The sequence below is a fragment of the Amblyomma mixtum genome, chromosome 8, assembly GCF_055824585.1.
Source record: "Amblyomma mixtum isolate Tamu chromosome 8, ASM5582458v1, whole genome shotgun sequence".
In the NCBI taxonomy this organism is placed as follows: Eukaryota; Metazoa; Arthropoda; class Arachnida; order Ixodida; family Ixodidae; genus Amblyomma; species Amblyomma mixtum.
The window spans coordinates 39,993,399-40,019,294 of NC_143019.1; the positions used below are offsets into that span (position 1 = coordinate 39,993,399).

Sequence of the window (25,896 nt, forward strand, 5' to 3'; positions counted from 1 at the left end):
TTATGCGGGAGAACATCCCGTTCCTCTCGCTCGTAACGCGTCCCACGGCTGTGACAACCTCGCGAGGCACTTGTATAGATCTCGTCTTTGAGAATCAAGCATTGGTGTACCAATTCGAACATAAATCACTCTATTTCTCCGACCACAAAGCTTCCTTCATGACTGTCAAGAACTGTTAGTGGAGTCTTTTTTAAAGGAATACGTGTGAAAAATAAAAAAAAAATTCTGTGATAGCGCATACATGTGTTGCTCGATTTCTTTGCCTCAATCTATCGAAAAGGTGAAACAGCTTATTTGCTGCGCTCAAATTTCGCATTAGGAAGTAACGTAATCGTCGGTAATTTTTTGTTTCCAACGTTAAGCAGAGTACAACAGCCTGACGTGCGAAAAAGTAATGTGTGCGGATACACAACAATGTTTTTCGGTGTTCTTTAGCCGTTTATTTATTCTAACTTGTAAATGCTTCTACCCGTCCACACAACGTTCCGTTGGACGCTTTACAACATGAAACACACTTCCCGGCCTAAGAGCTTTGCTCAGTCATATTATTCCCATTCTTCAATCTTACCCCGATCCGTACAAAGCGGCGATGTCGCGCTGATAGAAACTCTGCAATGGCTTCCTACAAAGCTTGAAGGTTGCCGTGACCAGTCCTGTGTCCGGCAACCACTCCTCGGCAGTCAGCTTCACTTTCTGTGGCACTTCAGTCTTTTGCAAGTCGCTAGCTCTCGCGTATGCCAGGATCCTTTCCTCTGCCACCTTCGCCACTTCGGCGTCTTGGCACAGTTCTTTCAACGTGGCACTCGTTTGTTCTTTGCCCACTTCTTGAGCGATTTTTAGGAGGTGCTTGCGGTTTGGCACCACTATCGCTACTAGGTATGTGTGCAACGAGCTGCCGTAAGCGAACACGTTGTCTACGAGAGAACACGTCTTCAGCACTGCCTCAACACGACCGAGGGACACGTATTCACCGTGCTGGAGCTTGACCAGGTCCTTCTTGCGGTCGATGATCTTGAGCGTGCCGTCGGGGAAGATCTCGCCAATGTCACCCGTGTAGAACCAGCGCAAACCCCCTTCATCTCGAAACGCCTCTCGCGTCAGTTCCTCTTTCTTGAAGTAGCCTCGCGATACGCACTTTCCACCAACGACAATTTCGCCGCGTGGGTTTGGCTTGTCCGACGTGCTGTAGTTGCCTTCTGGCCAGTCAACCACCCGGACGTAGACCCCCGGAAGTGGAGGTCCCACTCGATCCTCGCTCACGTCTTCGACATCCATAAGTGTCCCCGCACCTCCTGTCTCGGTGAGGCCGTACCCTTCGGGGATGCAGCAGCAGAAACAGGCTCTCATAAACCGGCGAGTTTGTCTCGACAGCGGTGCCGAGCCACAAGCAACGATTTTCACGCTGCCTCCGAGAAGCAGACGAGTTTTCTTGAAGACTACCCGGTTGAGGAGAGGGGTGTCGAAACCGAGGTCGAGCCAGAAGTTCTTGTATCGCACGGCGTAGTCGAAGAACGCCTTAAAGAAAGGTCCCGCAGAGGCAGCGGCATCGCTGATACCCTTGCGAAGGCGCTCTGCTACGAGCGGTACGCAGGGCATGTAGGTTGGCCGGATGAGAGTCACGTCACCTGGGCAGCCCCGGACCAAGGCAGTGGCGTTGTCGGTGAAGGTCAGCGGGGAGGAGTAGCCTATTCGGGCACCGGCACCGAAGAACATTAGTTCGGTCATGAGTTCGAACATATGAGCGAGGGGCAGATAAGCGACGTAGGTGTCCTCGTAAGTGCACGTGTTGTAGGACGGCGACAAAGTGCCAAAGCTGTTCATGACGGATATGAGGCTCCGGTGTGTTTGTACGACGCCCTTGGGCACTCCTGATGATCCGCTCGTGAACATCACAATGGCCACGTCGTCCGGGGTTGGCGAGCATTCGGATGGAAGCTGATAATCTTCCGCGCGCTTTTCAAGACCAGAGAATGGGATGACCTGCAGGAGAGTAAAAGGAAAAGGTTTGTCTCGACAAGAAAAATACGCAGGGTTTTCAACTTTGTTGAAACTATTGCTGCTTGTACTACGTCTCTGGGTATGTCTTTTCCATTCGAATGGCTTTCAAGCTGAGATAAAGGCAGATAAACCCGAATTGTTTGATACAAGCCACTAGTTTGCGCTGTGTGGAGCCCAGGTGCTTCCTCTAATTCTAGGGGCTGGATCTGCAGCTGTAATAATAAGGCAGTAATTATTCACTGGTGTCTACCCAACGCCGCCATACGTCTGCAAAGAAAAGCTTACAGCTTCCAAATGAACTTTGTAGTTAAAGAAAAGTTCGTCCTGAACCGGAGTTCGAACCCGAGACCACCGCTTCACCGGGGGATTTGCTGTACCAACTGAGCTGACCGGGAGGGCAAGCCTATGGTAAGGCGAGAGCGAATCGATCAATAACTCGAAGTGGGAGCAGTGTTGTTCGAACGTTTAGGGGAATCCTACAAGGTGGAGTAGATTTGTAATAAGGGCGTAATTACTCTTCGGCACCCACCCAAACTTAGCAACATGGCTACAAAGGAAAGCGATACAGCTTCCAAACAAACTTCGTAGGTAATGAAAAGTTCGTCCTGGAGCGGGGTTCGAACCCGGGATCACCGCTTCACAGAAGCAGTTCAACTAACTGGAGCTCTATTGGTATCCTGTATGGTTGCCAATCAGTAATTACTCCCTTGTTATAAATTTGCTCCGCCTTGGGGAATTCTCCTATACATTCTACCAACACCTGCAATAAAGCTTAAGTCTTGTTCTTTATTAGTGCAAGCGGCTACACCGCGCAAGTTACGGTTTGATAAAAACCAGCACCCAGCGGAAGGCTCAGCCTAATGAACACATAAAGATTGCTGAGCCTCATGCACAACACGCGCAAGGTTAGGTTTAGCAAAATTCATAGAATGTGCATGCTCTCAAGAGCAGACCGTGGTCAAGATAGGCCTTTACCCATAGCTAGTAACTAATAAGGGAGTAATTACTCATTGGCATCCACCCAAGCGCAGCCATACGGCTACAAAGGAAAGCTATACAGCTTTCTCAGAAACTTCGTAGTTAAAGAAAAATTCGTCCTGGTTTCTGAGAAAGCTGTATAGCTTTCCTTTGTAGCCGTTTGGCTGCGCTTGGGTGGATGCCAATGAGTAATTACTCCCTTATTAGAAAATTACTCCACCTTGGGGGATTCCCCTAAACATTTGACCAATAGCTAGTAACTATTCAAGGCGCCGAAGCATCAGTAGTGTATGCTGCAGCAATTCTAGTTTTCCTTTCTTGAATGATTTCCTGTGGATTATTTTAGGCCTAAGGTTCAATTTCTGGTCTCATCCTACGCAGAGCCATCATCTTTCCGTAGGTCATCCAAAATATGTCGTTCCTTGGAATTTGCCATTTACTAAAATGTATAGTCTTGTATGACCAACCACACGCAGAACTATGGCAAACATCAATGTTCGAAATGTTTCTGTAAAGTAACAGGAACTTACATCAATTTCAGTCTACATTTTTCACCTATTGTTGCATAATAGCCCGCCGCGGTGGTTCAGCGGCTACGGCGCTGGGCTGCTGACCCGAAAGGCGCGGGTTCGATCCCGGCTGCGGCGGCTGAATTTCGATGGTGGCGGAATTCTGGAGGTCCGTGTACTGTGCGATGTCAGTGCACGTTAAAGAACCCCAGGTGGTCGAAATTTCCGGAGCCCTTCACTATGGCGTCCCTCATAGCCTGAGTCGCTTTGGGACGGTAAACCCCAATAAACCAAACCAAACCAATTGTGCATAATCGCCATCGGTTGCGGCTGACTTCATCGCTTCCAAACAACTTCAGGCTGACACACGCAAAGAAGAAAACCGTTCTTGTTCAGCTTGCTTGATCGACATACAAAATATGCCTGGCAATAAATGGTGACCGTGACCATTCCTCCTTCGGCTGTTCAACGCGAGTTCATGGATTAGGTTCCTTTATCAGCAGCCACGCGAGGCAGAACTGAAAACACCATTTACTTGCACTTCTGTACCGTATTAAAGATAAACTTTTTAACTCTTCTGTATTGACACTTTTGAAAGACTTTTGAACAGAAAAGTGCAACATGATAAAGTATACGGTTCTTTACAAATAGCTGAGAGGGTATTTACAAAATTTGCCCAACCAAACCTTCGTAAGCTCTTAGTCCCCCTCGCCACCTTCAACCTTCTTTCTTGTTCACAGTACTGACCTCTAGGTTTTGTGCTGACACCGCTGGAAGCTTCGAGTTGGCGCTCTCCATGTACACAATGTGCGTCAGAGACGGCATCTTGTCCACTACACTCAGAAGCCTCGGAAGCAGGTCCGCCGAGGTGACCAGGTGTGTGACCTCCGTCTCGTTGACGGCGCTCACTACGGCGTCGTTGGTCAGCGTGGCGTACAGCGTCACCAAAGGGACATTTGTGCGGAAGCAGGCCTGTGCCGTGAGCATCCACTCAGCCCGCGTCTCCGCAAAGATGGCCAAGTGCTTACGAGGTCTCGCGCCTATGGCCAACAGACCGCGTGCCGTGACGTCAATCCTGCGGTCCACCTCTTCGTACGTGGTCCACTCGTAGTCACCCAGGACGAGCTTCTTGAAGATCTTGCCGTTGGGCTGCTTCTCCTCCGTGCATCCCAGCAAGGGTCTTGTCCCCAGGGCGGGGCGCTTGGCGTGAAGGCGAACCGCAGCGCGGGCCACGTCGTCTAGGGTCTGGCAACCCTTGATGCTTTCAAATTTGGCGCTCTTCAAGTTGAGGTACCCGGAAGAGGGGTCACCCTCGATGACAGGTTTGGCGAAGCAAGTTCGCTTTCGTTTCCAATAGAGCCAAGGTTGCTGGAAGATGGCGTAGATTGGAAGTGTGACCACGTCGTAGATGACCGCCAAGACTTTCATGAGGGCGAAGATGATCTGAATTGCCAATGGATGCATGCTTTTATCCTTGAGAAACAGCGTCATAAGCTTATAGGAAAAAACCGAATATAGCGACGAAATAGAGGGGCGATATTCGGTTAAGTGGATGGCTCCTCTAGATCTTTGCGGCCAAGTCGTCGCTACGAAGAACAGGTCGACCTTGGTTTATTGCGCTTCAGAGCCCCGGCAGGATGCTTTAGGAAACTACCGTCTCAGGCAGGCAGGGTCATCAGGTCCTGCAAAAGAAGAAAGCGACATGTACAAGGTTAGAGGTGTGGGAACATCGCACTCTTAGCTTTCTCTTAGTGAAAGTAGTGCAAATGGCATTGCTGAACACATTACGTTTTTCCCTGTCAAACTCTTAATACCCAGCTGTTACGTACAGGTGTGGAAAAAAATAGAGCCCGTAGTTGCCTGCTAATACTTTTCACACATTGCTTTATTGAAATTCTCAGCTTTGGTATGTGCATGCTGCCAGTGGACACTTGTTCCTTTTCTCATGGACAAACAGTGCTTCTTGATTTACGACTGGGAAAGCATGATTTCACTTATAACGGAATATCGTGCCGCGTTTGCTTGTGTGCGCACCTTCACGTTCCTGGTATGCTCGACAGGCCCGGAAGGAAAATTTACTGCACTGGCGCGATCCTGGCCACAGGTTAATGAGCTTTGTTCGTGGGTCACTTCTTTCACTTTGTTCGTGGCACACTTCTGAAGTCATGTAGACTTTACTAATGCGCGCACGGAGATGGTCTCGCGGTCTTGTAAGCCCAGTGCCTGCCTATGGACATGCTCAGTAGCGGCCGGGTGTCGAGACGCCGGAAACCAGCACGGTGAGAACAGCTGTATCTTACCCGTACTCACGCATGGGGCATAAACGCGGAGGCTAACAAAGAGGGTTAAGCACAACGAAGCGAGCTATGGAAAGAAAAATGATAGTTGTAACACCAAGAGACCAGAAGAGGGTGGAGTGGGTGAGGGAACAAACGCGGGTTAATGACACCCTAGTCGAAACCAAGAGGAAGAAGTGGGCTTGGGCGGGGCATGTAATGCGAAGGCATGATAACCGCTGGTCCTTAAGGGTAAAAGAGTGGATTCCGAGGCAAGGCAAGCGTAGCAGGGGACGGCAGAAAGTTAGGTGGGCGGATGAGATTAAGAAGTTTGCGGGGACACGGTGGCCGCACCTAGCAAAGGATAGGGTAATAAAGACACGGGAAAGACCTTCGCCCTGCAGTGGGCCTAGTCAGGCTAATGGTGATGAGAACACTCCAGAGGGTGAGCACCCTGCACTACCAAAACAATAAACAACCTATGGCATACCTCGAAACAACAAGGAATGAAACCACTCCACAAAACAAAAGGCGTACAACTGATGACTTCAACGGAGTCTGGTCACCAGCTGACACTCCTTCAGAACTGTCAGAGGTCCTCACACCTCAGCGAGTAAGGCTGTTCACGAATGTGCGAAAGATCGTTTGTAAGCTGTCTAGTATTGCGAGGGTGACGCGTAGCACGTCGACAGTTTCAAAACGGCCAGCAGGAGGCGCAAAAGAACGGAATTGAATCTTTGTGTGGAGCGCCAGAGGAAAGGTGTCTGAATACGTTTGAGCAGTGCTAGAACGGTCTGAAATGAGCCGTGGTGTTAGCCTTTCCAAATCATCTTCTGCGTTGATTCTAAAAGACAGTGAGCCACGGCACGATCCACAAATTGTTCGGCAGCGTTTAGTGGAATTTGAAAAAGATAGTACCAGCCCTCTTCATGTGGTTTCGAAATTTCTTTGGAGGAGAAATTCTAGAGGCCCGTGCACTGTGCGATGTCAGTGCACGTTAAAGAACCCCAGGTGGTTGAAATTTCCGGAGCCCTTCACTGCGGCGTTGTGAGGATCTGTGAGATTGCAGGTCTTATTTTACACAAACACAAAAGTACAAACAATAAACGAGGCGGCTTTTATCGGAAAGGAAACCAATTTCAGTCTGAGTGTGAAAAAAGGAAAGGAACAAGAGAGCAACGCAACAACACACGGGAAAAAAACACGGGGGAACAGAACAAAATGCTTACGAAAAATACAGGAAAAAGAAAGTCAAAGAGGAAAGTCACACTACTTGTCTCTTATTCGAGCAACGAGCGGGGAGGACTGGCTGGGTGTCGGGCAGTTAGGGAGTCTTTGGGCGTTCCAATGTCGATGCAACGCTACCGCAGCGTCAGCGTCTGTGGGCTCCCAGCACGGTTCCCAGGTCTGGTATCCCGGAAAAGCCACGTAGGCGCCAGAGGCGGCCTGTTTGGAGCAGCTGACGGATGGACGGAGAAGAGTGGCGCCTGGGCCTGGTGGTTGAGGCTCTCGACGATGGATGTCCAGGTCTGGTGGCCCGGATGTCTGCGGCTGAGGCCCAAGCCCGGAAATCGGGGAGCCAGCAGAACTCGTCCATGTCCGTCGTCCACCGCGCTCTTCTCTTCTCTGCCACGTAATCCTCTTCTACCTGTCCCAGCGTTCCCCTCCGCACGCGCTCCTTGTGCTTTTTCTTCTTCTCCTCACAAACGACGCTGGGTGGCGCTATCTCCTTACAGAAGGCCCCCTCTTCGGAAGTTTTTTCCAAGGGAAAAAACTCAACTTCAGGAGAGCGACCCCAGACGCGTTCGACGATCGCACCACAGAACACCACACCACAGCGCGCACACTACACGCCACACATAATCCGATGGTCGTCAATGCTCGAAGCGTCCACAGATATTCGCACACACAGCACAGAGAGTATATGGAAAGTCAACGTAAAGCGTCCATAGAGGGCGAAGAAACACGGAAAGCATAAAAAGTAAGTAGCCGACACCCAAAAACAAACATGAGCAAACACAGACAATGCCAACAAGAACAGGTGTGGGCTACATTCTTCCGTATTCCATTCTTCACATCAAACCACTTCACCGTCGCGAGAACTCTTTCAACTAGTACTTTCATTTTCCTTTGTGAAACCGGTTTCTCCAAACCGACCTCGGTCTCCACCATGGTTTTAAATGTCCCCGTCCTACGATGTTATACACTCTGTGCCAGCCGTTGTCCGCCGGCACCGATGGAACAACGGCGTCATTTACTTTGTTCTCCCTTTCCTTCGACCCAGTCGGTTGACACTTGGCACACGATCTGACATAACTCTTAATGTCAGCCTGTACACCAGGCCAATAAAACTCACTGAGCACCCTAGCTATTGTTTTCCGTATTCCTTGATGGCCGGATAATGCACTCTTATGCGCCAACTTAAGGACTTGCGTGCGTAAGCCCTTCGGTACCACCGCTTGCTCAACGACTCGGCCGGGACACACTTGGTATGTTCGGAAAAGAACACCGTCATCTGTATCAAAAGAGTGGGCGGTCTGTCCCTTGCCACGAAATATTTGCCCCATCTTCCTGCGACACACCTCTAAGGTCGGGTCTTCTTCCTGTTTGAGGCGAAACTCCGGCCGTGACAAGTGGAGTGTGTTAAGAGTGGGGCTTTCGCTACTCTCTGAAACCTTTGCTGTCACCGTAAGGGAAGGAACATTAACCGAACTCGTCATGGCAAGGGAAACTGCCTGATCAGTTAGAACTGGCGGGTCGACCGAGAATGGAGGTTTAGCGCCACGGACATTGCCTCTTATGATGTCGTACAGGGGTGTAGACAAGTACCGCGCGATGGCCTTACCCGAAAAGTATGGTGAAGAAATCACCACCTCCGCTTCCGGAACTTCTACCCGGGTCCCATTGGCCAAGAATAATGTAGCCTTTTTTCCTGTAAGTGCCGCTGCCGGTACAAGGGACTCGCGCACAACAACGCCGGTGCTGCCCGTATCCCGTAATACCGAACCAGGCTGGCCGAACACCTCGCCGTGCCCCACGGGCATAACCGTTTCCACCGGGTTGGAAGGACAGACCATCTCCCGCAACTGTCCCTCTACGCGCGTTACCTCTGCAGGGTTATCGGGATGGGAATATCGAGGTGTCATGCAACAGGCGGACTCCTCACGATCTCCTGGTCTCTTAGCTTTGCATGACTGGGCATCATGTCCTACCTCGCGGCACCAGGTGCAATACAATTGATTCGGCTTTGTCCGACAATCCGACGCCTTGTGCCCAGTCTTCTCGCAAAGAAAACATCGAAGGCGGGATTGTGAACGTGAAACCTCGTCCTTGGCTTTAACTATCGTGTGCTCACCCTCCTCTTTAAAGAACAACAAGTTATTCTGCCGCTGTGCTTCGAGGAAATGATCGGCAGCCTCCGCCAGCTTGGAAACTGTCTTGCCCTCCCGCTCACGTAAGAAAAGGGCTAAACGAGAATGACAGTTGTTCAGAAATTGCTCGCTCACGACCATCTCGCGAACCACCTCAAAAGTGCGGCCTTCTCCCCGCATCTCGACCCAACGGTCAAAGAAACTAAACAACCTGGCAGCATATTGCGAGGCCGTTTCGCCATCCTGGGGCTTGCTCTGGCGAAACTTTTCCCGGTACCCTTCCGCGGTGAACCTAAACCTCTGAAGCAAGGCAAGCTTCGCTTTGTCATAGTCCACTGAATCCTCAGGCGAGAGCCGACCGAAGACCCTAAGTGCTTCGCCACCAAGGCACAAGCTCAACGCCGTTGCCCACTTTTCTTTTGGCCAGCCCTGCCCCGTGGCCACATGCTCAAACCTCTTTAAGTAGGCATCGAGGTCATCCCGTGCCTCATTATACTGTGGTATGAGTGCGTGCGGGTTAATGGAGCTGGCCGGTGCGACGCTACGCTCTCCACGGTCACTTGGAGGATTGCGCCACCCTCCATGAGCCTTATTTGTAGCTGCAAGTTCCGCGCCTCTAACTCCAATTTCTGTTTCTCCGTCTCTAAATTCCGTGCCTCCAATTCCAATTTCTGCTTCGCAGCTTCACGCTCCGTCTCTAAATTCCGTGCCTCTAACTCCAATTTCTGCTTCGCAGCTTCACGCTCACCGGCTCTCTCTTCCCGTGCCTTACGAAGCTCGTCCTCCACCCACGCTCGTAACTCCGCGCCGCACAAGCCCATGCGCTCGCCTAAAGCAACCAAATCTGACGCACTCATACTAAGCCTAAATTAACACACCAGGCAAAGAAATAAAAACCGACCTCGTCCTGTCGTAGTGGACGCCAAATTTGTGAGGATCTGTGAGATTGCAGGTCTTATTTTCCACAAACACAAAAGTACAAACAATAAACGAGGCGGCTTTTATCGGAAAGGAAACCAATTTCAGTATGAGTGAAAAAAGGAAAGGAACAAGAGAGCAACGCAACAACACACGGGAAAAACACACGGGGGAACAGAACAAAATGCTTACGAAAAATACAGGAAAAAGAAAGTCAAAGAGGAAAGTCACACTACTTGTCTCTTATTCGAGCAACGAGCGGGGAGGACTGGCTGGGTGTCGGGCAGTTAGGGAGTCTTTGGGCGTTCCAATGTCGATGCAACGCTACCGCAGCGTCAGCGTCTGTGGGCTCCCAGCACGGTTCCCAGGTCTGGTATCCCGGAAAAGCCGCGTAGGCGCCAGAGGCGGCCTGTTTTGGAGCAGCTGACGGATGGACGGAGAAGAGTGGCGCCTGGGCCTGGTGGCTGAGGCTCTCAACGATGGATGTCCAGGTCTGGTGGCCCGGACGTCTGCGGCTGAGGCCCAAGCCCGGAACTCGGGGAGCCAGCAGAACTCGTCCACGTCCGTCGTCCATCGCGCTCTTCTTCTTCTTCTTCCTCACCATATAAAAATCTCTTCTTCTTCTTCTTCTTCTTCTTCTTCTTCTTCTTCTTCTTCTTCTTCTTCTTCTTCTTCTTCTTCTTCTTCTTCTTCTTCTTCTTCTTCTCCTTCTTCTTCTTCACCATAAGAAAATGGCACATACCCACGCGGGGGGATTGGCCAAGGTGCGGTGGTGAATGCCAAGGAGGTATGAGTGCGGGAAAAAAGCTAAGTAAAATAGTAGAATGTTTGAAATCAGAAAATATGTATGAATTGTTAGAAATGTTAATAATAAGCAAATTAGATACATCAGGAAACAAACTAAAATACGCTTTTGGACATTCAGTGGAATTTTATATGGATTTAACAGGGTAAGCGCCCAGTTGCAATGATGTAATCATGAAGGTAGCCGCAAATAGTGCTTAACGAAAATCCCGTGGCGCTCGCACCAAACGAGAGCAGAACTGGTAAAGACAAAGGGAGTCCTAACCTCGAAAGAGGGTCTTCCAAATACTGTTTTCTCTGAAAAGCGAACCGCCGGCAAGAGAGGAGATAATGGTCAATTGATTCAACTTCTCCGCATGTGTTACAAAGGTTACTCGTAGCGAACCCGCATCTGCATAAGTACAAGTTGAGGTGGGGGATTCTGCATCGCAGAAGCGTCATGGACACCTCACACCGCCTTGTCTTACATGATCGAACATTCCATGGGAACTTTAAATGTTGAAAGTCCACGGTATTCAGCAACGGATCACCCAAGCTGGCTGAGATATGTTGGAACCGCTGGAAACGGGAGGTCTCCAACATAATAAGGTGCGGTACGGGATATATTACAGGGGCAGTTAGAGCTGACCTTGCCAAAAAATCGGCCACCTCGTTGAAATAGATTCCCGAATGACCAGGTACCCAAACAAAGCGGACCTCCCTTACTGTGCGCGGAACAAAAAACCTAAGGGAACGCATCAATAGAGAGGTGCCGGAAGTTTGGAGAGCGACTAAAACTGAAAGGCAGTCTGCAAGGATAAGTACCTGTGCTACATGCGTCGGAATTTTAAGAAGAGCCAAACCGAGTGCCAAAAACTCTGCAAAGAATACAGAAGTGTAATCCGGGATACGAACGGAATAGCTGAAAGCCAGATCCTGTGAATATATCCCAATTGCCGCCTTCTCACAGCACCCGGAAGCATCGGTGGAGAGAACAGCATGATCAGGAAAATGCTATAAGTGCTTAGCCAGTAGACCATTTAGGATATATGCGGGCATGTGTTTTGCATGGGATGGAAAGATATGGTCGTAACAGAAGACGGGATCTGCCAGCTTGTCAGCAACTCGTTGCAAGGAGGTCAGATCGACCTGAAGCGGGGCCAACAGGTTCTGCGTAAACCGAACTTGCGGGAGCTGATAACGTGGCCAATGAGCAGAGAAAAACAGGTGAGGGTGGGATAGAAAAATGGGAGCATTAACACCGGGGGCCGGGTCAAAGGACCTGAGGAAAGTGCGCACCGTGAGTAGTTGGAAGCGGGAATATAGATCGGGAATACGGGCTTCCAGATAAAGGAGAGCATTGGAAGCCGATCGTGGGAGCCCTAGGCATAGCCGTAGGGCACGCCTTTCCAGTAAGGCTAAAGGCTGCAGCTTATAGTTTGCGCTGCCAGAGAATAAGACGCAGCCGAATTCCAGAATTGGTCTCATATAAGCCTTATAGAGTAACAGTAAGGTGTCGCGACGCATGCCAAAATTTTTATTGCCTATCCGTGTCAGCCAGCCTAGAGCACGTTCGCCTTTAATAACATTATTCTTAATATGCTGGCGCCAGTCCAATCTTGGGTCGTAAATAATACCTAGGTATTTAACCGACTCCACCTGCGGAATTGGGGTGGTACGGTAGACTAGCGAGATGTACAAAGGGGTGTCCGGAGGAAATACCAGCACGCCGCACTTGCTCACATTAAGTGATAAACTAATTTGGTCCAACCAATCTTCAAGAGCAGTCAGGTATGCCTGCAAAGACTGGTAAAGAGCATGAATATTCTTTTCTGAGGCGAAAAAAGCTATATCGTCTGCGTATACAAATACTGTAATGTTGGGATGAATGGGGATGTCTCGAACCAATATGTTAAATAGCAGCGGTGACAGAACAGATCCTTGCGGCACACCTCTGGATTGGACATAGGTATTAGAACAGAAAGATCCGTCTGTACAGAAGAACATTCTGTCTTTTAGAAATTCACAAATCCAGGCATAAATGTAGTGCGTTGGATGTAGCTGTGCAAGTTTGTTAAGAAGGACCGTGTGTTCCACGCTGTCATAAGCCTTAGCAACATCAAGTGTCACCAAGGCCGAAACTTCCCTCTTGCGCATCGAAAGTCTGATTCGGCTTTCTAGATCCACATGCGCGGTCCAAATGGAACATCCCCGACGAAAGCCAATCTGCGCAGAGCTAAGGCCATTTACGGCATTAACGTGCTTTGAGAGACGACTATGCACTACTCTTTCGATCAACTTGACTAAATTTGAGGTTAAAGCAATTGGACGTATATTGTCTAATTGGAATCCATCCTCTGCATTCTTCAAAAGCAAAATTAGTTTCGCAATCTTCCAACTCTGAGGAATCCACGTGTTTTCTAATGACGCGTTGACGATATCTAGAAGATGAGTGGTGAAGTCTTCCGCTAAAATCTTCAACATACCCACAGTAACCCCATCAGATCCAGGGGCAGCAGAATGCATCGAAGAAACAATTGGTAGGAGCTCCGACAGAGCAACCTCAGTATAGTCCGAGCTTAGGGCGAGCGTGAATAATGGTATCACTGTATCTGCGGTCAAGATAGCAGCTATTGTTGCTACAGGCGAGCGCGCCGGACGTTGAGGTCCGTCCTGTTACGCACAAACCAACGCGGGGCATACTCAATGAGCCTTTTGTTTTTTCTTCTCTTCTCTGCCACGTAATCCTCTTCTACCTGTCCCAGCGTTCCCCTCCGCACGCGCTCCTCGTGCTTTTTCTTCTTCTCCTCACAAACGACGCTGGGTGGCGCTATCTCCTTACAGGCGTCCCTCATAGCCTCAGTCGCTTTGGGACGTTAAGCCCCATAAACCAAACCAAACCAAACGCGTCCGCGAAATAGACTGTCGTCACTCTAGTAGTGTAGGCATTCTACACAAAATTTAACTGTCACTGCAAAAAATGTCTGTTCTTACTACAAGCTTTTGGTCGAAAACCCTACAGAAAATACGTACGTTACGACGACAGGAACTTTTCTATTGCGTTTTTCGACAGGGCCACTCAAGTGTTCCTATTAACGGGTCACGAGTGCCTATAACTTCCATATTCGCAAAATCCCTCGTTATAAGAGCGCTTCTGTCCCTCTAAATTGAAGAATAGCGAAGCTTTGAAACAACAAAAAGCACTTAACTGTCATTTAGCATTTTCAGAGAGCTTCTTCAGAACTTCGAATGTTCGTTGGAAGTTAATAGCCGAAAAAAATCCTCCTCCTAGTGAACAATGCTGCGTGGTAGCACACGCAGGTGAGACACGACTCGAGGAAGAGCCTGTGTGTTGTGTCTTGGTCGCTCTTGCTATCTTTGCGCTATGTACCAACTAGTTCAGACACAAACGCTTCAGTCGAAAAGGCAAGAGGACTGATAACGGGGCGTACTTACGTTCAGAGTTCTGAGTCTTGTCTCCGGTCTTAGTACTGCGCCACACACTAGCCCTGTCTTGTCACATTTATAGGCTAACGGCTACACGACATATGCTCGATAACACACAGTGTGCGTGCTGACTACCTGACGTTGCGGCGGCAATGACTTACGTATCGTGCTCACACCCGGATGCGCGGACAGAGATACTGCAGAGCGCGATGCACTCAAACGTTTCAATATCCGCTGGTTTGCAATTATTTTTTCTTTTATGCTGGTGAAGTTGTGCAGGGGCAGCAGCACTCCGAACCGGACCCTTCGTCATCAGGCACCGTTATCGCGGCGGCACTGTATCTGCGGTCAAGATAGCAGCTATTGTTGCTACAGGCGAGCGCGCCGGACGTTGAGGTCCGCCCTGTTACGCACAAACCAACGCGGGGCATACTCAATGAGCCTTTTGTTTTTTCTTACACTGGTACTCAGTGCGGTTCAAGTGTTTTGCAAGGATGGGAATCTTAGTCAGGTTGAAAGAAGTTGGAGTATGAGGGTCACCCCTAAAGCCATTTTTATGAGGCCATCAACAACTGGCGGGAACAGAAAGGTGTGGTGAGCTTCATGTCAAACGTTCTCAGACAAAAATTTTGAAAATTGAAAAATTGCAAGATAATTTTATGGAAATATTTAAAGTAAGGGTCCATTCTTCTCATATGTAGCAATTTTTTTCTTTTAAAGTGTTTACATATATTGATTGTTATAATGAAATCTTATATTATATGAAAAAATTGCATTAGTAAATGGTTTCCCCTTTCAAAAATGATTCAACCGACAAAGAAATGGAATGAGGTGCTTGTTATTCTTTTTCTCTGGTGAATAGTTTATCGAGGGCCTCGAATCAGGCAGACTTAATGCCATAGGTAGCATAAGAGGGTTCTCACACAGCTTCCGCCCTCACCGTTCGACCACGTTCCTGCATGGCACTCGCGGTAATACAGAACGTACTACGTCCGCCGCTAGGGACGAAGGTGGCGCTGGTGAACACTCTCAAGGTTCGCTTACACTGCACATAAATACCTTCAAAAGCAGAAGACTGGACTTCCGCCATAGCTCAGTTGCTAGAGCACCGGATGCGAAATTCGGAGGTCATGGGTTCGGATCCAACCGATGACAGGTGGATGTTTTTTTATTTTGTTTTTCTTAACCTACCATTGATGAAAACAACAAATAAAAAAATTCCTTATGCTCCTTGGTTTCGCTGACTGCTGGCTGCCGACATGTTTGTTCAGAATTATATGAAGCGGAGTATGAGGTGACCGCTTTCCGGATTTCCACCAACCAGATAACGATCTCACTTATGAGTTGCTGATTATGCTGGCTTGTACCGGAATGTAACGGAATCGGGAAGTAACATCACGCCACCAGCTCACATGTCTCATCGCACTGGCTACGGTCATCATGTTTCCCGCACATGTGCCCATAGGACCCCGTCCGCTGTCTCCTGTTTGTTTCCCCGCGCATTAGATTACCGCTATCGCCTGCCCATACAACGTTTTGAAAAGCAGTAACAGCCGCCGCGGTGGCACAGTGGTTATGAAGCTCAGCTGCTAACCCGAAAGACGCGGGTTCGATCCCTGCCGCGGTGCTCCAATTTCTATGGAGGCGAAATTCTAGAGGCCCGTGTACGGTGCGATGTCGGTGCTCGTTAAAGAACCCCAGGTGGTCGAAATTTCCGGAGCCCTTCACTACGGCGTCCCTCATAGCCTGAGTCGTTTTGGGATGTTAAATACCTTATACCATAAACCAAACCAAAAGCAGTAACAGATGATATTACATGTTGAACTAATATGGCAATGATTGTACTTATTTTAGTACGTAAGACTACGGACACGTGGAAGAGTGATCTCCCTTTCCTCTCTCCCCTTTGTATCTCTCCCTCCGTTCCTCTTTCCACCCGTAGGGTAGCATAATGGGCATCGCTTAGTTAACCTCCCAGCCTTTCTGTCCATCTTTCTCTTTCTCTCTCTCAGTGCGAAAGCATTTCTAGCCACACTCCCCGTGTTTAAGCGGTGTGTGTCTCTGTGTGTGTGAAGCCTGTGAACCACTTGGTTGGTTTTTAGGAGAGAAATGGCTCATAACTGGCTCCCTAGGTCAGTTGGCACCTCAATCGCGCTTTGAGGTACGTAGCGGTGGTGTCCAATTGTAAAAACCGTGCTTTCGCACAATATTTCGTGCTTAGCAGTGCTAAACTGCCAGCCATTTTTTTTTTTCTGTAAAGTTCACCTCTTCTCTTATACCCCTGAGGGTGTCTTTCAACAATGAACGAAATTGAAATGAATTTACCAAGTGACCCGTTTCTAAAGCAAACTATTACTACCTAGTGGGCACACCGCTAGTGCCAGAGGCCTGTGATAACACGCTGAAAAAGGCTTTAAAGGGACCACTTAGGTCACCTTACGTGCAACAAGGCGAAAGCCTTTGTGCAATCCTGCAGAGCTCTCTGGAACGCTTCTCATTCTTCACTGTGTGCATCTGTGCATCTGTTTGGTGTTATACTCGTTATAACCGATTTAGAGTCGCGACATACTACACCTTCGTTATATCCGATGTGTTCGTCATAGATGATTTTGAATTACGACATACTGCTCCTTGGTTATATCAGGTATGCTCGTAATAACCGTAATAACCGAATTCGAATTACGACATCGTACACCTTCGTTGCCAACGTATACAGCACAAGAAGACAAATCGTTTGACACCACTTCTGATGTCCTACGAGCATTTCTCCCCCGGGCAACCAGTAGGGATGCCGTGGAACCTCCTATCCCACTATTAACTTACAACGACATACTTCAGCACTTAAGATTATCCCGTCGGGTGTGCCCTCCGCCGGTTAAGACACTAGACAAATAGGAGGAACAACATCTCCGAAAGCTACAGATCAACACTTGCAACAACCCATGAAGACTACACGCAATAGACCCGGATTCATTTGACTCACAATGCAAATTCTGCGGGGAGAAGACGGACCTGTACCATATGGTATGGGCCTGGCAACGAAATCAGGCAGTCACTGTCAATAACCAGCCAACGCAGGAGGGGTGGTAGGCAGCTCTGACCAGCTCTGACGAAATGAGTCAAAAAGAACTCATCGAAAGAGCCCGGACAGCAGCCTACGCCAGTGGGGTTCCGGACTGAGAGCTCCAACCGCCGCAACGAGCTCCTAAACAATTTCATTAAAATATTTTCACCACCACCACCTACGTCAATTAGTTTGGTCGTAATGGACTTTTGAAGTTTCAAGAAGTCACAGTTTGGGGAACCAACGGTCGTCGGTGCGAATCCCTATGCTGCGCTACGCTTTGATTCGACGAATAATGATATGCTCCGCAAAGCGCTGAATCGTTTGATACAACTCCGAACATTCTACGCCAATTGGGTGGTCCACAATCTGTGTACAAATGGTATCACCCACTGGTTCCACTTGGATGACGTTGCGTTTCATACTAAGGCGACCTTTAGTAATGCCAGTATTGGAGCCAAAGCTCTAAAAATAAATGGCAGTGGTTTAGCTCTTGTTAAACCTGGAGGATTGCGAAAGCAACGAGGAAAGAGAGAGAGGCGATGGAGAGCGCGCGGCAGCGGCGGCGGCCCCGGCACGCTAGATATGCGCCGCTACTGCGCATGCGCAACTGGCGAGCGCGGCGGCGGCACCTCTGAGTCACCCGCGCAGCGACGGTGGCGGCGCGCCAGCTGTGCGCCGTGTGACGTCACTGCTCCTCGCGCATGCACAGTATGGCGTTTCGTCAGCTCCGCAAAATGGCTGGGCGATTCGCAACAAAAAATTGAGAGACGATTACGATAGTCGCTATTTCGAGCGCATCTCTTCACACGCCACCTCTAACCGCCGGCAGCTTCGTTTCTTTCGCTGTTGTGCCACGCATCGCGATCTACGAAAATATATCAACATCTCATGCCATATATTTCTTGCGACACTTTGTTTTTCAATTGTTCTTCCATGTCGTCAGCAAAGGCCAGTAACCGTGCAATGTTCTCGGACACAGTGATTGGTTCCAAACACAATGTTAAAAAGATGGCTTGCCCAACAACCTATTTATACTGTTCGTGTTGCAAGGCTTGTACTCTCTAGAATTTATCATTCGCAAGGGGAGGGGGGGGGGGGGTGCTGTCACAGACGTGTACACGTGAACTGTTGCTGATCCCAGAATACAGATGCGCGCTATCTGAGCAACGTCGCGCCGTTTGAGTAGTGCACCGATTCCGGGAGAGCAGGCGTCGTGTCCTCCAAGACAAAAGCCCACAACTACTCTGCAGGTTCAAAGGGTGTGCACTCATAAACGGAGCGGCTGTGCTCGGCAAGTGGAGCGCGACACTTGAAAGGACTCCGCGGCCTCGAATCGTTGTCGAAAGAAGGCTCTTTGTTGCTAGCCCGTCGAGTACAATGTATTGTTGCAGACAATGCACGACATCGTTCAAGTGTGTCCGTGGGAGGTGGACGAGTATGCTGCAACCTCGAGAGTCGGGGAAAACAGTGATACAGCTCCTCAGCAGGCTCAGCGTAGAGTTTCTTCGAAGAATGTAGCACCCATGTTCTATATGTACACGAGAGGCCCTTCCTATGTTAAAAACAAATTGATTTGAACAAATTGCCGTGAAACATCACTAACATTCAGACGGACGAAAGTCAAACGGAATTGCAGGCTATGCTGTCCCCCATATAAATTTGCTCAGAGTCGCTTTTCGTATGTTGAGCATTTTTACATATGCTGACTATTTCTAGTATTCTTTTATACCCAGTCTAACCTATTTTGTGTAACCACTGTATACCGTATCGTGATGTTTTTCTTATTCTTTATGTTTACCAAGATTAGTTGTTGGGCAAGCTGCTTCACTGTAGCGTAAAGGTGGGCTGCGCAAAAGGGATAGTCCTTGGGTTGCGCCTGCCCTGTCTTCTTTCATGTGATTGTCCCTTTTGCACATCCCATCTTTATGTTTAAGCAGTGAAAAATTCAGGGAGAATGTTTACAACATTCGTATTCAGTGTGAAAGCACGGCTTATCCATATATGCAGAATTGGTCTTTTTCTACTTTGCATTCATAGACCTCTGGAAGTCTATGAGGCGCAGTTGTTAAGCGGTGTGCCACTCCCATCAGATAGCAGGTGTGGCAACCGGTGGAATTTGTGCGATCCATGCTGAGGACAGATAAACGCTAGACGATTTTATTAGGCTCTTAACCTCCGGATTAGTGCTTTCGTACTAGTAGCACTTGAACGCACTCCAGTTTACCTTGAAAAATTGTTCGTTCCGTTTCAGTGAAAGTAGAGGCTAATTGAAGCGAGCACGCAGCGACTAATTTTGGTGAAGTATATTTGAAGCATTCGAATGGTTTCTGAAGGCATTTATTTCCCAGTATTTACCTCACTTCGCGCATGCATTTGGTACTGCACTTGACGCTTTTGATAATATGCAATAGCTTTGAGCTGAACTTAAATGTTTGCGCTTTTGATAAAATGCAGTATTTTTTTCTGCTGAACTTTAATTTTCTCCACTACGAATGTCGTAAGCAGGATGAGTTCGTGTTTTTACGCATTAGTTTGGTTTTGTTTCTTTTGTTTTGTTTTGAGCAATGTGCGCTGGGTGGTAATTGCTTCAAACATCTATAAGCACGTCCTCAAATTCCCGATGCATTTTTTTCGAAAACATATTCTTCCTAGACCTTTTCCTAAACCTTCGAGTTAAGAAAGCGGGATAGACAACTTTTATCTACTGCTCAAGCTGTCAGCCAGCCTCGTACAAATACCAAACTGAAGCAGAAATAAAATCTGGAAACATTGAAAACGAAAGTATAGCGGGGCAAATTTTGTGAGTTGCTCGGCTTCGTAATTTCACTTACTGTTGGGCAGTTGGTGCGCCATACACCTTTAAGAACCAGCGCAGAAAACATGATGGCCATCAGCAAGACGATGAAACACATAGGGGCGCTGAACTTGAAATTTTTGTTTACGAACAAAGACGACGAGCCGTACCCGGAAATTCTTGACAAGCTCATTTTTTTTTTTTTTCAACAGAAAGCTCTTTATGCAAGGAAATTTTTTTGTATCGTAAGATTCCATGATAACAATCATATACGCAGATCCTTCCTCGATACGCCTGTATTTTGGTGCTATTTTCCTCAAAAACGCACTCCTTTTGTTCTCTATGGTAAGAAAGCAAGGCAAACTGTAAAATCAAAGTTTTGCTACGGATCCGGTGATTAGACCATGACCATTATTATGTTCGTAAAAGTATCTTAAATATTCTTCAGTTTCCTTACAATTAAAATGTATGTACGAGAAAGCTGGACACGTTATTATGCGAGTTGCACAATGTCATGAGTCCAGGACAATCAGGAAAAAAGAGGAGAAACGTTTTGTATACGAAATCATTGATTCAAGGAGTGATAGAGAAATAAAAAGTATTCCTGATAAGAAACTTTCAAGCCAGATCAACTCCCTATGTAGCAAAAATTTCCTGCTGCATTAACAAAGGTTATAACCTCTAGGAGACCCTGCTTTAGTCAGAAATGTTGAAGTTGGTTTTCTGAAAAATAAACTTTTAAAAAATGTTAATTTTTCAGTTAGTGTACAAGCTGTCTACTATGCTCCATTACGCGTGAAGATTTATCAAGACGCATAAAGAATTGGATTGAAAAATATGGTCCGGTTGCTCTTCAAAACGCAAGCTCCATTCTTACTGGGCCATCTTTAGAACTTTTTATCGGCCCACCTAATATGAACTTTTGCCATTTAAGTAATCGCTTATTTATAGAAAAGCAAGAATTATGCATTTGGTTTTAAACAGCCTTGGTATTAAGTGAACTATACTGAGCTAGACTTGACAGAGCAGTTAACGGTCATCCTGAAGTAACGAGAGTAGTAAATATTCTTAGGCTTGTTGATCATTTCTGGGTGGTCTTGTACTGGCATGAAAGCCATTTTATGCGAAGCATACTACTTTAGCTACCACTTCAGCCCTTCACCGTGGTTATGCGCCTCCAAATCACGTGATACATGACGTCACACCACGTGACACGATGACGTCACGACAGTGGAGAAAGGGGGGCCCACCTCGCGCCCTCGCTGTGGTTGTGCGCCTCCAAATCACGTGATACATGACGTCACACCACGTGACACGATGACGTCACGACAGTGGAGAAACGGGGGCCCACCTTGCGCCGTCGCTGTGGTTGTGCGCCTCCAAATTACGCGACACGATGATGCTTCGCATTCTCCAGGCTTAACCAAGTTAAGCCTCAGCCATTTTTTTTTTTAACTGGAAGTTTCAAAAGCCTTATCTATTGTCTCACAGTGCTTGACGGCCTTAGTTTGGACCCGTGAATGGCCGAACAATTGTCTTCTGATATTCCTGAAACTGTAACAGCATCGCGTGTAATCAAAATTTCCGGACTTTTGATCCAAGACGCAATAAGCCATTACCTTCGTATGATTCGGCCCATTCGAAGTTTGTACAAAAATACAGTTCAGGCTGTTCTCTTAGACGAACTCACGAAATCATGCGTAAACAATTTAGCAAGAAGTTTCTTTGTCCAGACTGTTATATTAGACAAAGCTCACTACCCTTATTAATTTCTACACTGTCTTGAGGTGGCAATGCTGGAAAAAGTCAAAGTAACATCTTGGAACGCTACCTGAGGCAGAAAAAAAAATGCGCCAAAAGGAAATGGCAGTTGTGCAGTACACACATCCAGTTTCGTACGGAAAATCCAGTTTCATACAGAAAATGGCAAAAAAAAAAAAATAATAGGCGATGAAGTAGTTAGCCGTGCCGCAGGACGTCTTTCCCTGATTTTGTCCATACGGGTTAACCAACCTAGACAGCAAATCAGCATTCGTTCCATACAGCACCCGCAGCGATTTCTTCAGTGCACTATATCAGTCATTAACTCCGATTGAAGTTTACCTTCGATTGCATTACCCCGTCAAGCGACACGTGTTACAAACAGACCGGAATGAAACGAGGACAGGCTAATGCGGCACGTATCTACTTTGCTGTGAGATATTCCTTCACATCCAGTTTATGAGTGTGTACTTCAGTATACCTTTTACCCAAACAAATTAATCAGGCTAGTAGTACACTGCAGCTAAAAGTACACAGATAAGATGTTTTGTTACACAGGTTCTGCTCGCGTTTCATTTCGGCCTGGCTGTACATTAGTTGCATAGGTTGATGTTTAAACGAAAGGCTGAAAGAGGAACTCTAGGGGTTTTCCGATCTTTTTGAGTTGAGTCACATCACGTTGCTTAAAGTGCCCTCTCTTGGCCACATCAAATTATTTTTCTCAGTAAAGAGTGGCAAAAGTGCGCATGTGGTGTCCCTTTCTTGTTAGTGTCCTTGTTGCGCCAGCGTTCATTTCATCATGCACCCCTCAGGCCGTTATTCTATTTCTTCAGAGTGGAAGTATTTTAAGATATGAAAATAGCAAACGAAACCATTGCCATGGGCAGTGCTTCGCGAGAAGCAGCGGTGACGTCACAAACATTACTAGAAGGACACTCCTATGAGCACTGAATGCCGGGAGTAGCGACTGAAAAGGATGACTCATTCACATTATATTTGTGATAAGAACTAATGCATGCCTCAAAGTTTTGTTAGCGAAGCGAACAGCGGGCATTATCGCGCGCGTAATGCTTTTGACGTCGCAAATACAGCGTTGCCCCCAGAAACCTTCTGTACCACGGCCACAGAAAAGGCCAAATTTTAGAAACGATTCGCGCATGACTGAAATGTCGCGTGGCTGCCAATCTGGCCGGGTGTGGTTGGGTTGCAATCATATGTTTTTTTCTTGCTTTAATTCGCTGGCATCACTAATAAATATAAAGGGTAGAACGGTATGTTAGCGTAACGTACGTTTCGCATAAAAGCATCTACCCGTATAACCTCGTCGAATACAGCAATGTTCCAAAGAAGCCAACAGACTTTTCGGCCAGTGCAGGGATAGGGGAATGCTGTTTATAAGGCTTTTTGTTGATGAAAGAAAATTCACAAGAGATAATTTAGAAGAAAGCAAAAGAACAACAACCACATGCCTCCAGTGGGATCCGTACCCGCGGCCTCGGCATGTCACGTACGGTGCTTTATCAACCTGAGTGCGGTTCTGATAAACACTCGAAGTTAGGCTACACTTAACGTAGATACCACCGGAAGTATAAAGCGGTACAGAAGGTGCCTAAGCTCGGTTGTGAACACATCTTACCATTAGCTTCAACTATCCTCTCTGCGTCTGCTCATCGAATAGAACAGGAGCCACCGCGGTGGCTCAGTGGTTATGGTGCTCGGCTGCTGACCCGAAAGACGCGGGTTCGACCCCGGCCGCGGCGGTTGAATTTCTTTGGAGGAGAAATTCTAGAGGCCCGTGTACTGTGTGATGTCAGTGCACGTTAAAGAACCCCTGGTGGTTGAAATTTCCGGAGCCTTCCACTACGGCGTCTCTCATAGCCTGAGTCGCTTTGGGACGTTAAACCCCATAAACCTAAACCTAAACCGAATAGAACAAGGACATGCAAGGTGCTGGTGGCGGCGTTATAAGACAGGCGAGGCTAACCTTACAATGAACGCGTAGGCAAGTAACTACCATTGCCCCCAGAAGGCCAGTGTCCGCCAAAAATTTTAAAACTAGCCATGCTACTATGCACTTCCTCATTCAGAGAACATATATTTAGCGAATTTTTACATTGGAATTCTATCTCCTCAAGATTCTCCGGAGTGCCTCGCACTCCTCAGAGAAACACAAGATCACTATCATAAAAAGCTAAAAAAAAACGCCTACAACGGCACAGCTCAAGCACATAGACAACGGATTTGGTGCAACCACGCTAGGCGGACAGAAAAAGTGGTCAACTCCCGCCACAGTGCATTCTAAAAACAAATATAATATTCCATTAACACTTTCGCAAGATGTATACTATAACGTTGAGCGAACAGTGGGCCCATGGGAGATCATTTCACTGCATCTTCCCTGCGGAATTCTGATTACAATTGGTTTCTCAAGACGTCAAGGCCTACACATGTCCAACATTCTTAGAAGCAATTTTTTAAATATTGTTATATTGTAAGATAATGTTATGAAAATATTGAAGGTAATGGTCCATTCATCCCATGCACAGCAAAATCTTTCTTTTAATGTTTTTCCATCGGTCGCATCGAGCAGTTAAGACTGCCATAGAAAACCAAGGGGGAATACTTTTGACGATGGCAAATACGTTAATAGAAAAAAAAAATGAAGCCTGCCGACGGGAGATCTGCGGATACATTCATTTTTATAGCGAAATCTTAGATTATATGAAAAAATTGCGTTCATAAACTTCTTACAAAATGCATTCTGCCAGATTTGTGGCCATGTATACAATGAGAAAACGAGGTGGGAGGGTGAGGCTGGAATACTCACTATAGCGCTGGCTGTCGCGGGCCGTTCCAGTTCAAGTTCCCGCACGTTCTTGACAGGAATGGTAGCTCTTGCACGGTCTTTTGTGGTCGTGGAAAAACCTGGCCAGCAGCCCACGTCCAACTGCAGAGAACACTCGCAGACTCCCGAGACCAATTTGCGCCGTAGCCACTCCTCGCAATCTCGGCGCGTGCCGTGGGGCAGGGTGATCGGTGCCCCGCCCGCGACGGGTGCTCGTAAACCGACAGCACCGGTAAGGACGACAGCGATATCGAATGGACGCTGGAGCTAGCGAAACGAGCAGAAGCTTATCGGCGAACGTATTTGTCGCGCTCGGCAAGTTGGCACTCATGTGCGTAAATCTGACCCTTCCCTTGTTTTATGATATATCTGCAAAGCCATGACGGCTTTTCACAGGGACATGTTATCTTGCCCTTCCTAGATTTTTATATGAAACTCGGTTCATCTTTGCGCTCTTTGTTGCACCCTACGCTATTCCTACGGTATACGGCTATACCGTTGTGACAGTACTACAGCTACACTGCAACGGTACAGCTGTCCTTCTGTACTTACTAGACACTATATGTCGCTCCCACCATCCGTATGACCATGTATGACCACATATGACCATCGAGCAGGCAAGGGGATTCAGGGGAAAAGAGGGGCTCATTATGACATACATGATGAAAGCCAACAGCCACTGAAACCAAGGAGCACAGGGGATGTGTTTCTTTTATTAGATTTTGACTTGTTCGTCAATGGAATATTAATAGGCTAAATACTTTAAAGATAATTGATTAGACAGCAGAAGAAAAAACAACCACATACCGCCGGTTGGCTCCGAATCCACGACCTCCGAATTTCGCGCCCGGGTTCGAATCCCGCCGGCGGCACGTAGTTGTTTTTTTTCTTTTGCTTTCTAATCGACTATCTTTAAAATGACTACCTTATTAACCTCCCATTGATAAACACGACAAATTATTATTTTTTTTTATATCCAATGCTCATTGGTTTCAGTGACTGTTGGCTTCCGTTATACAGGTATGACCATGCACGGCATATACTCAAGGGCACCAACTCCCCAATTCGCATGTCCTTTGTTGCGCAGAAATGGGGAAACGAAGCTCAAGTTTAGCCACGAATAGCTTTTCTTATTTCAGCAGCACAGAA

At 47.6% G+C, this 25,896-nt stretch overlaps 1 protein-coding gene across 1 annotated transcript; it reads right to left on the bottom strand.

Annotated features, from left to right (window-relative positions):
• Positions 1-240: 240 nt before the first annotated feature.
• LOC149332165 (long-chain-fatty-acid--CoA ligase 4-like) lies at positions 241-24,987 on the bottom strand. The gene is made up of 3 exons (XM_089557110.1): positions 24,730-24,987; positions 4,233-5,167; positions 241-1,980 (listed from the first exon to the last, which is right to left on the bottom strand). Exons 2-3 carry the CDS (start codon positions 4,974-4,976, stop codon positions 565-567), a joined length of 2,160 nt encoding a protein of 719 aa, XP_089413236.1. The 5' UTR covers positions 4,977-5,167; positions 24,730-24,987; the 3' UTR covers positions 241-564.
• Positions 24,988-25,896: the final 909 nt, after the last annotated feature.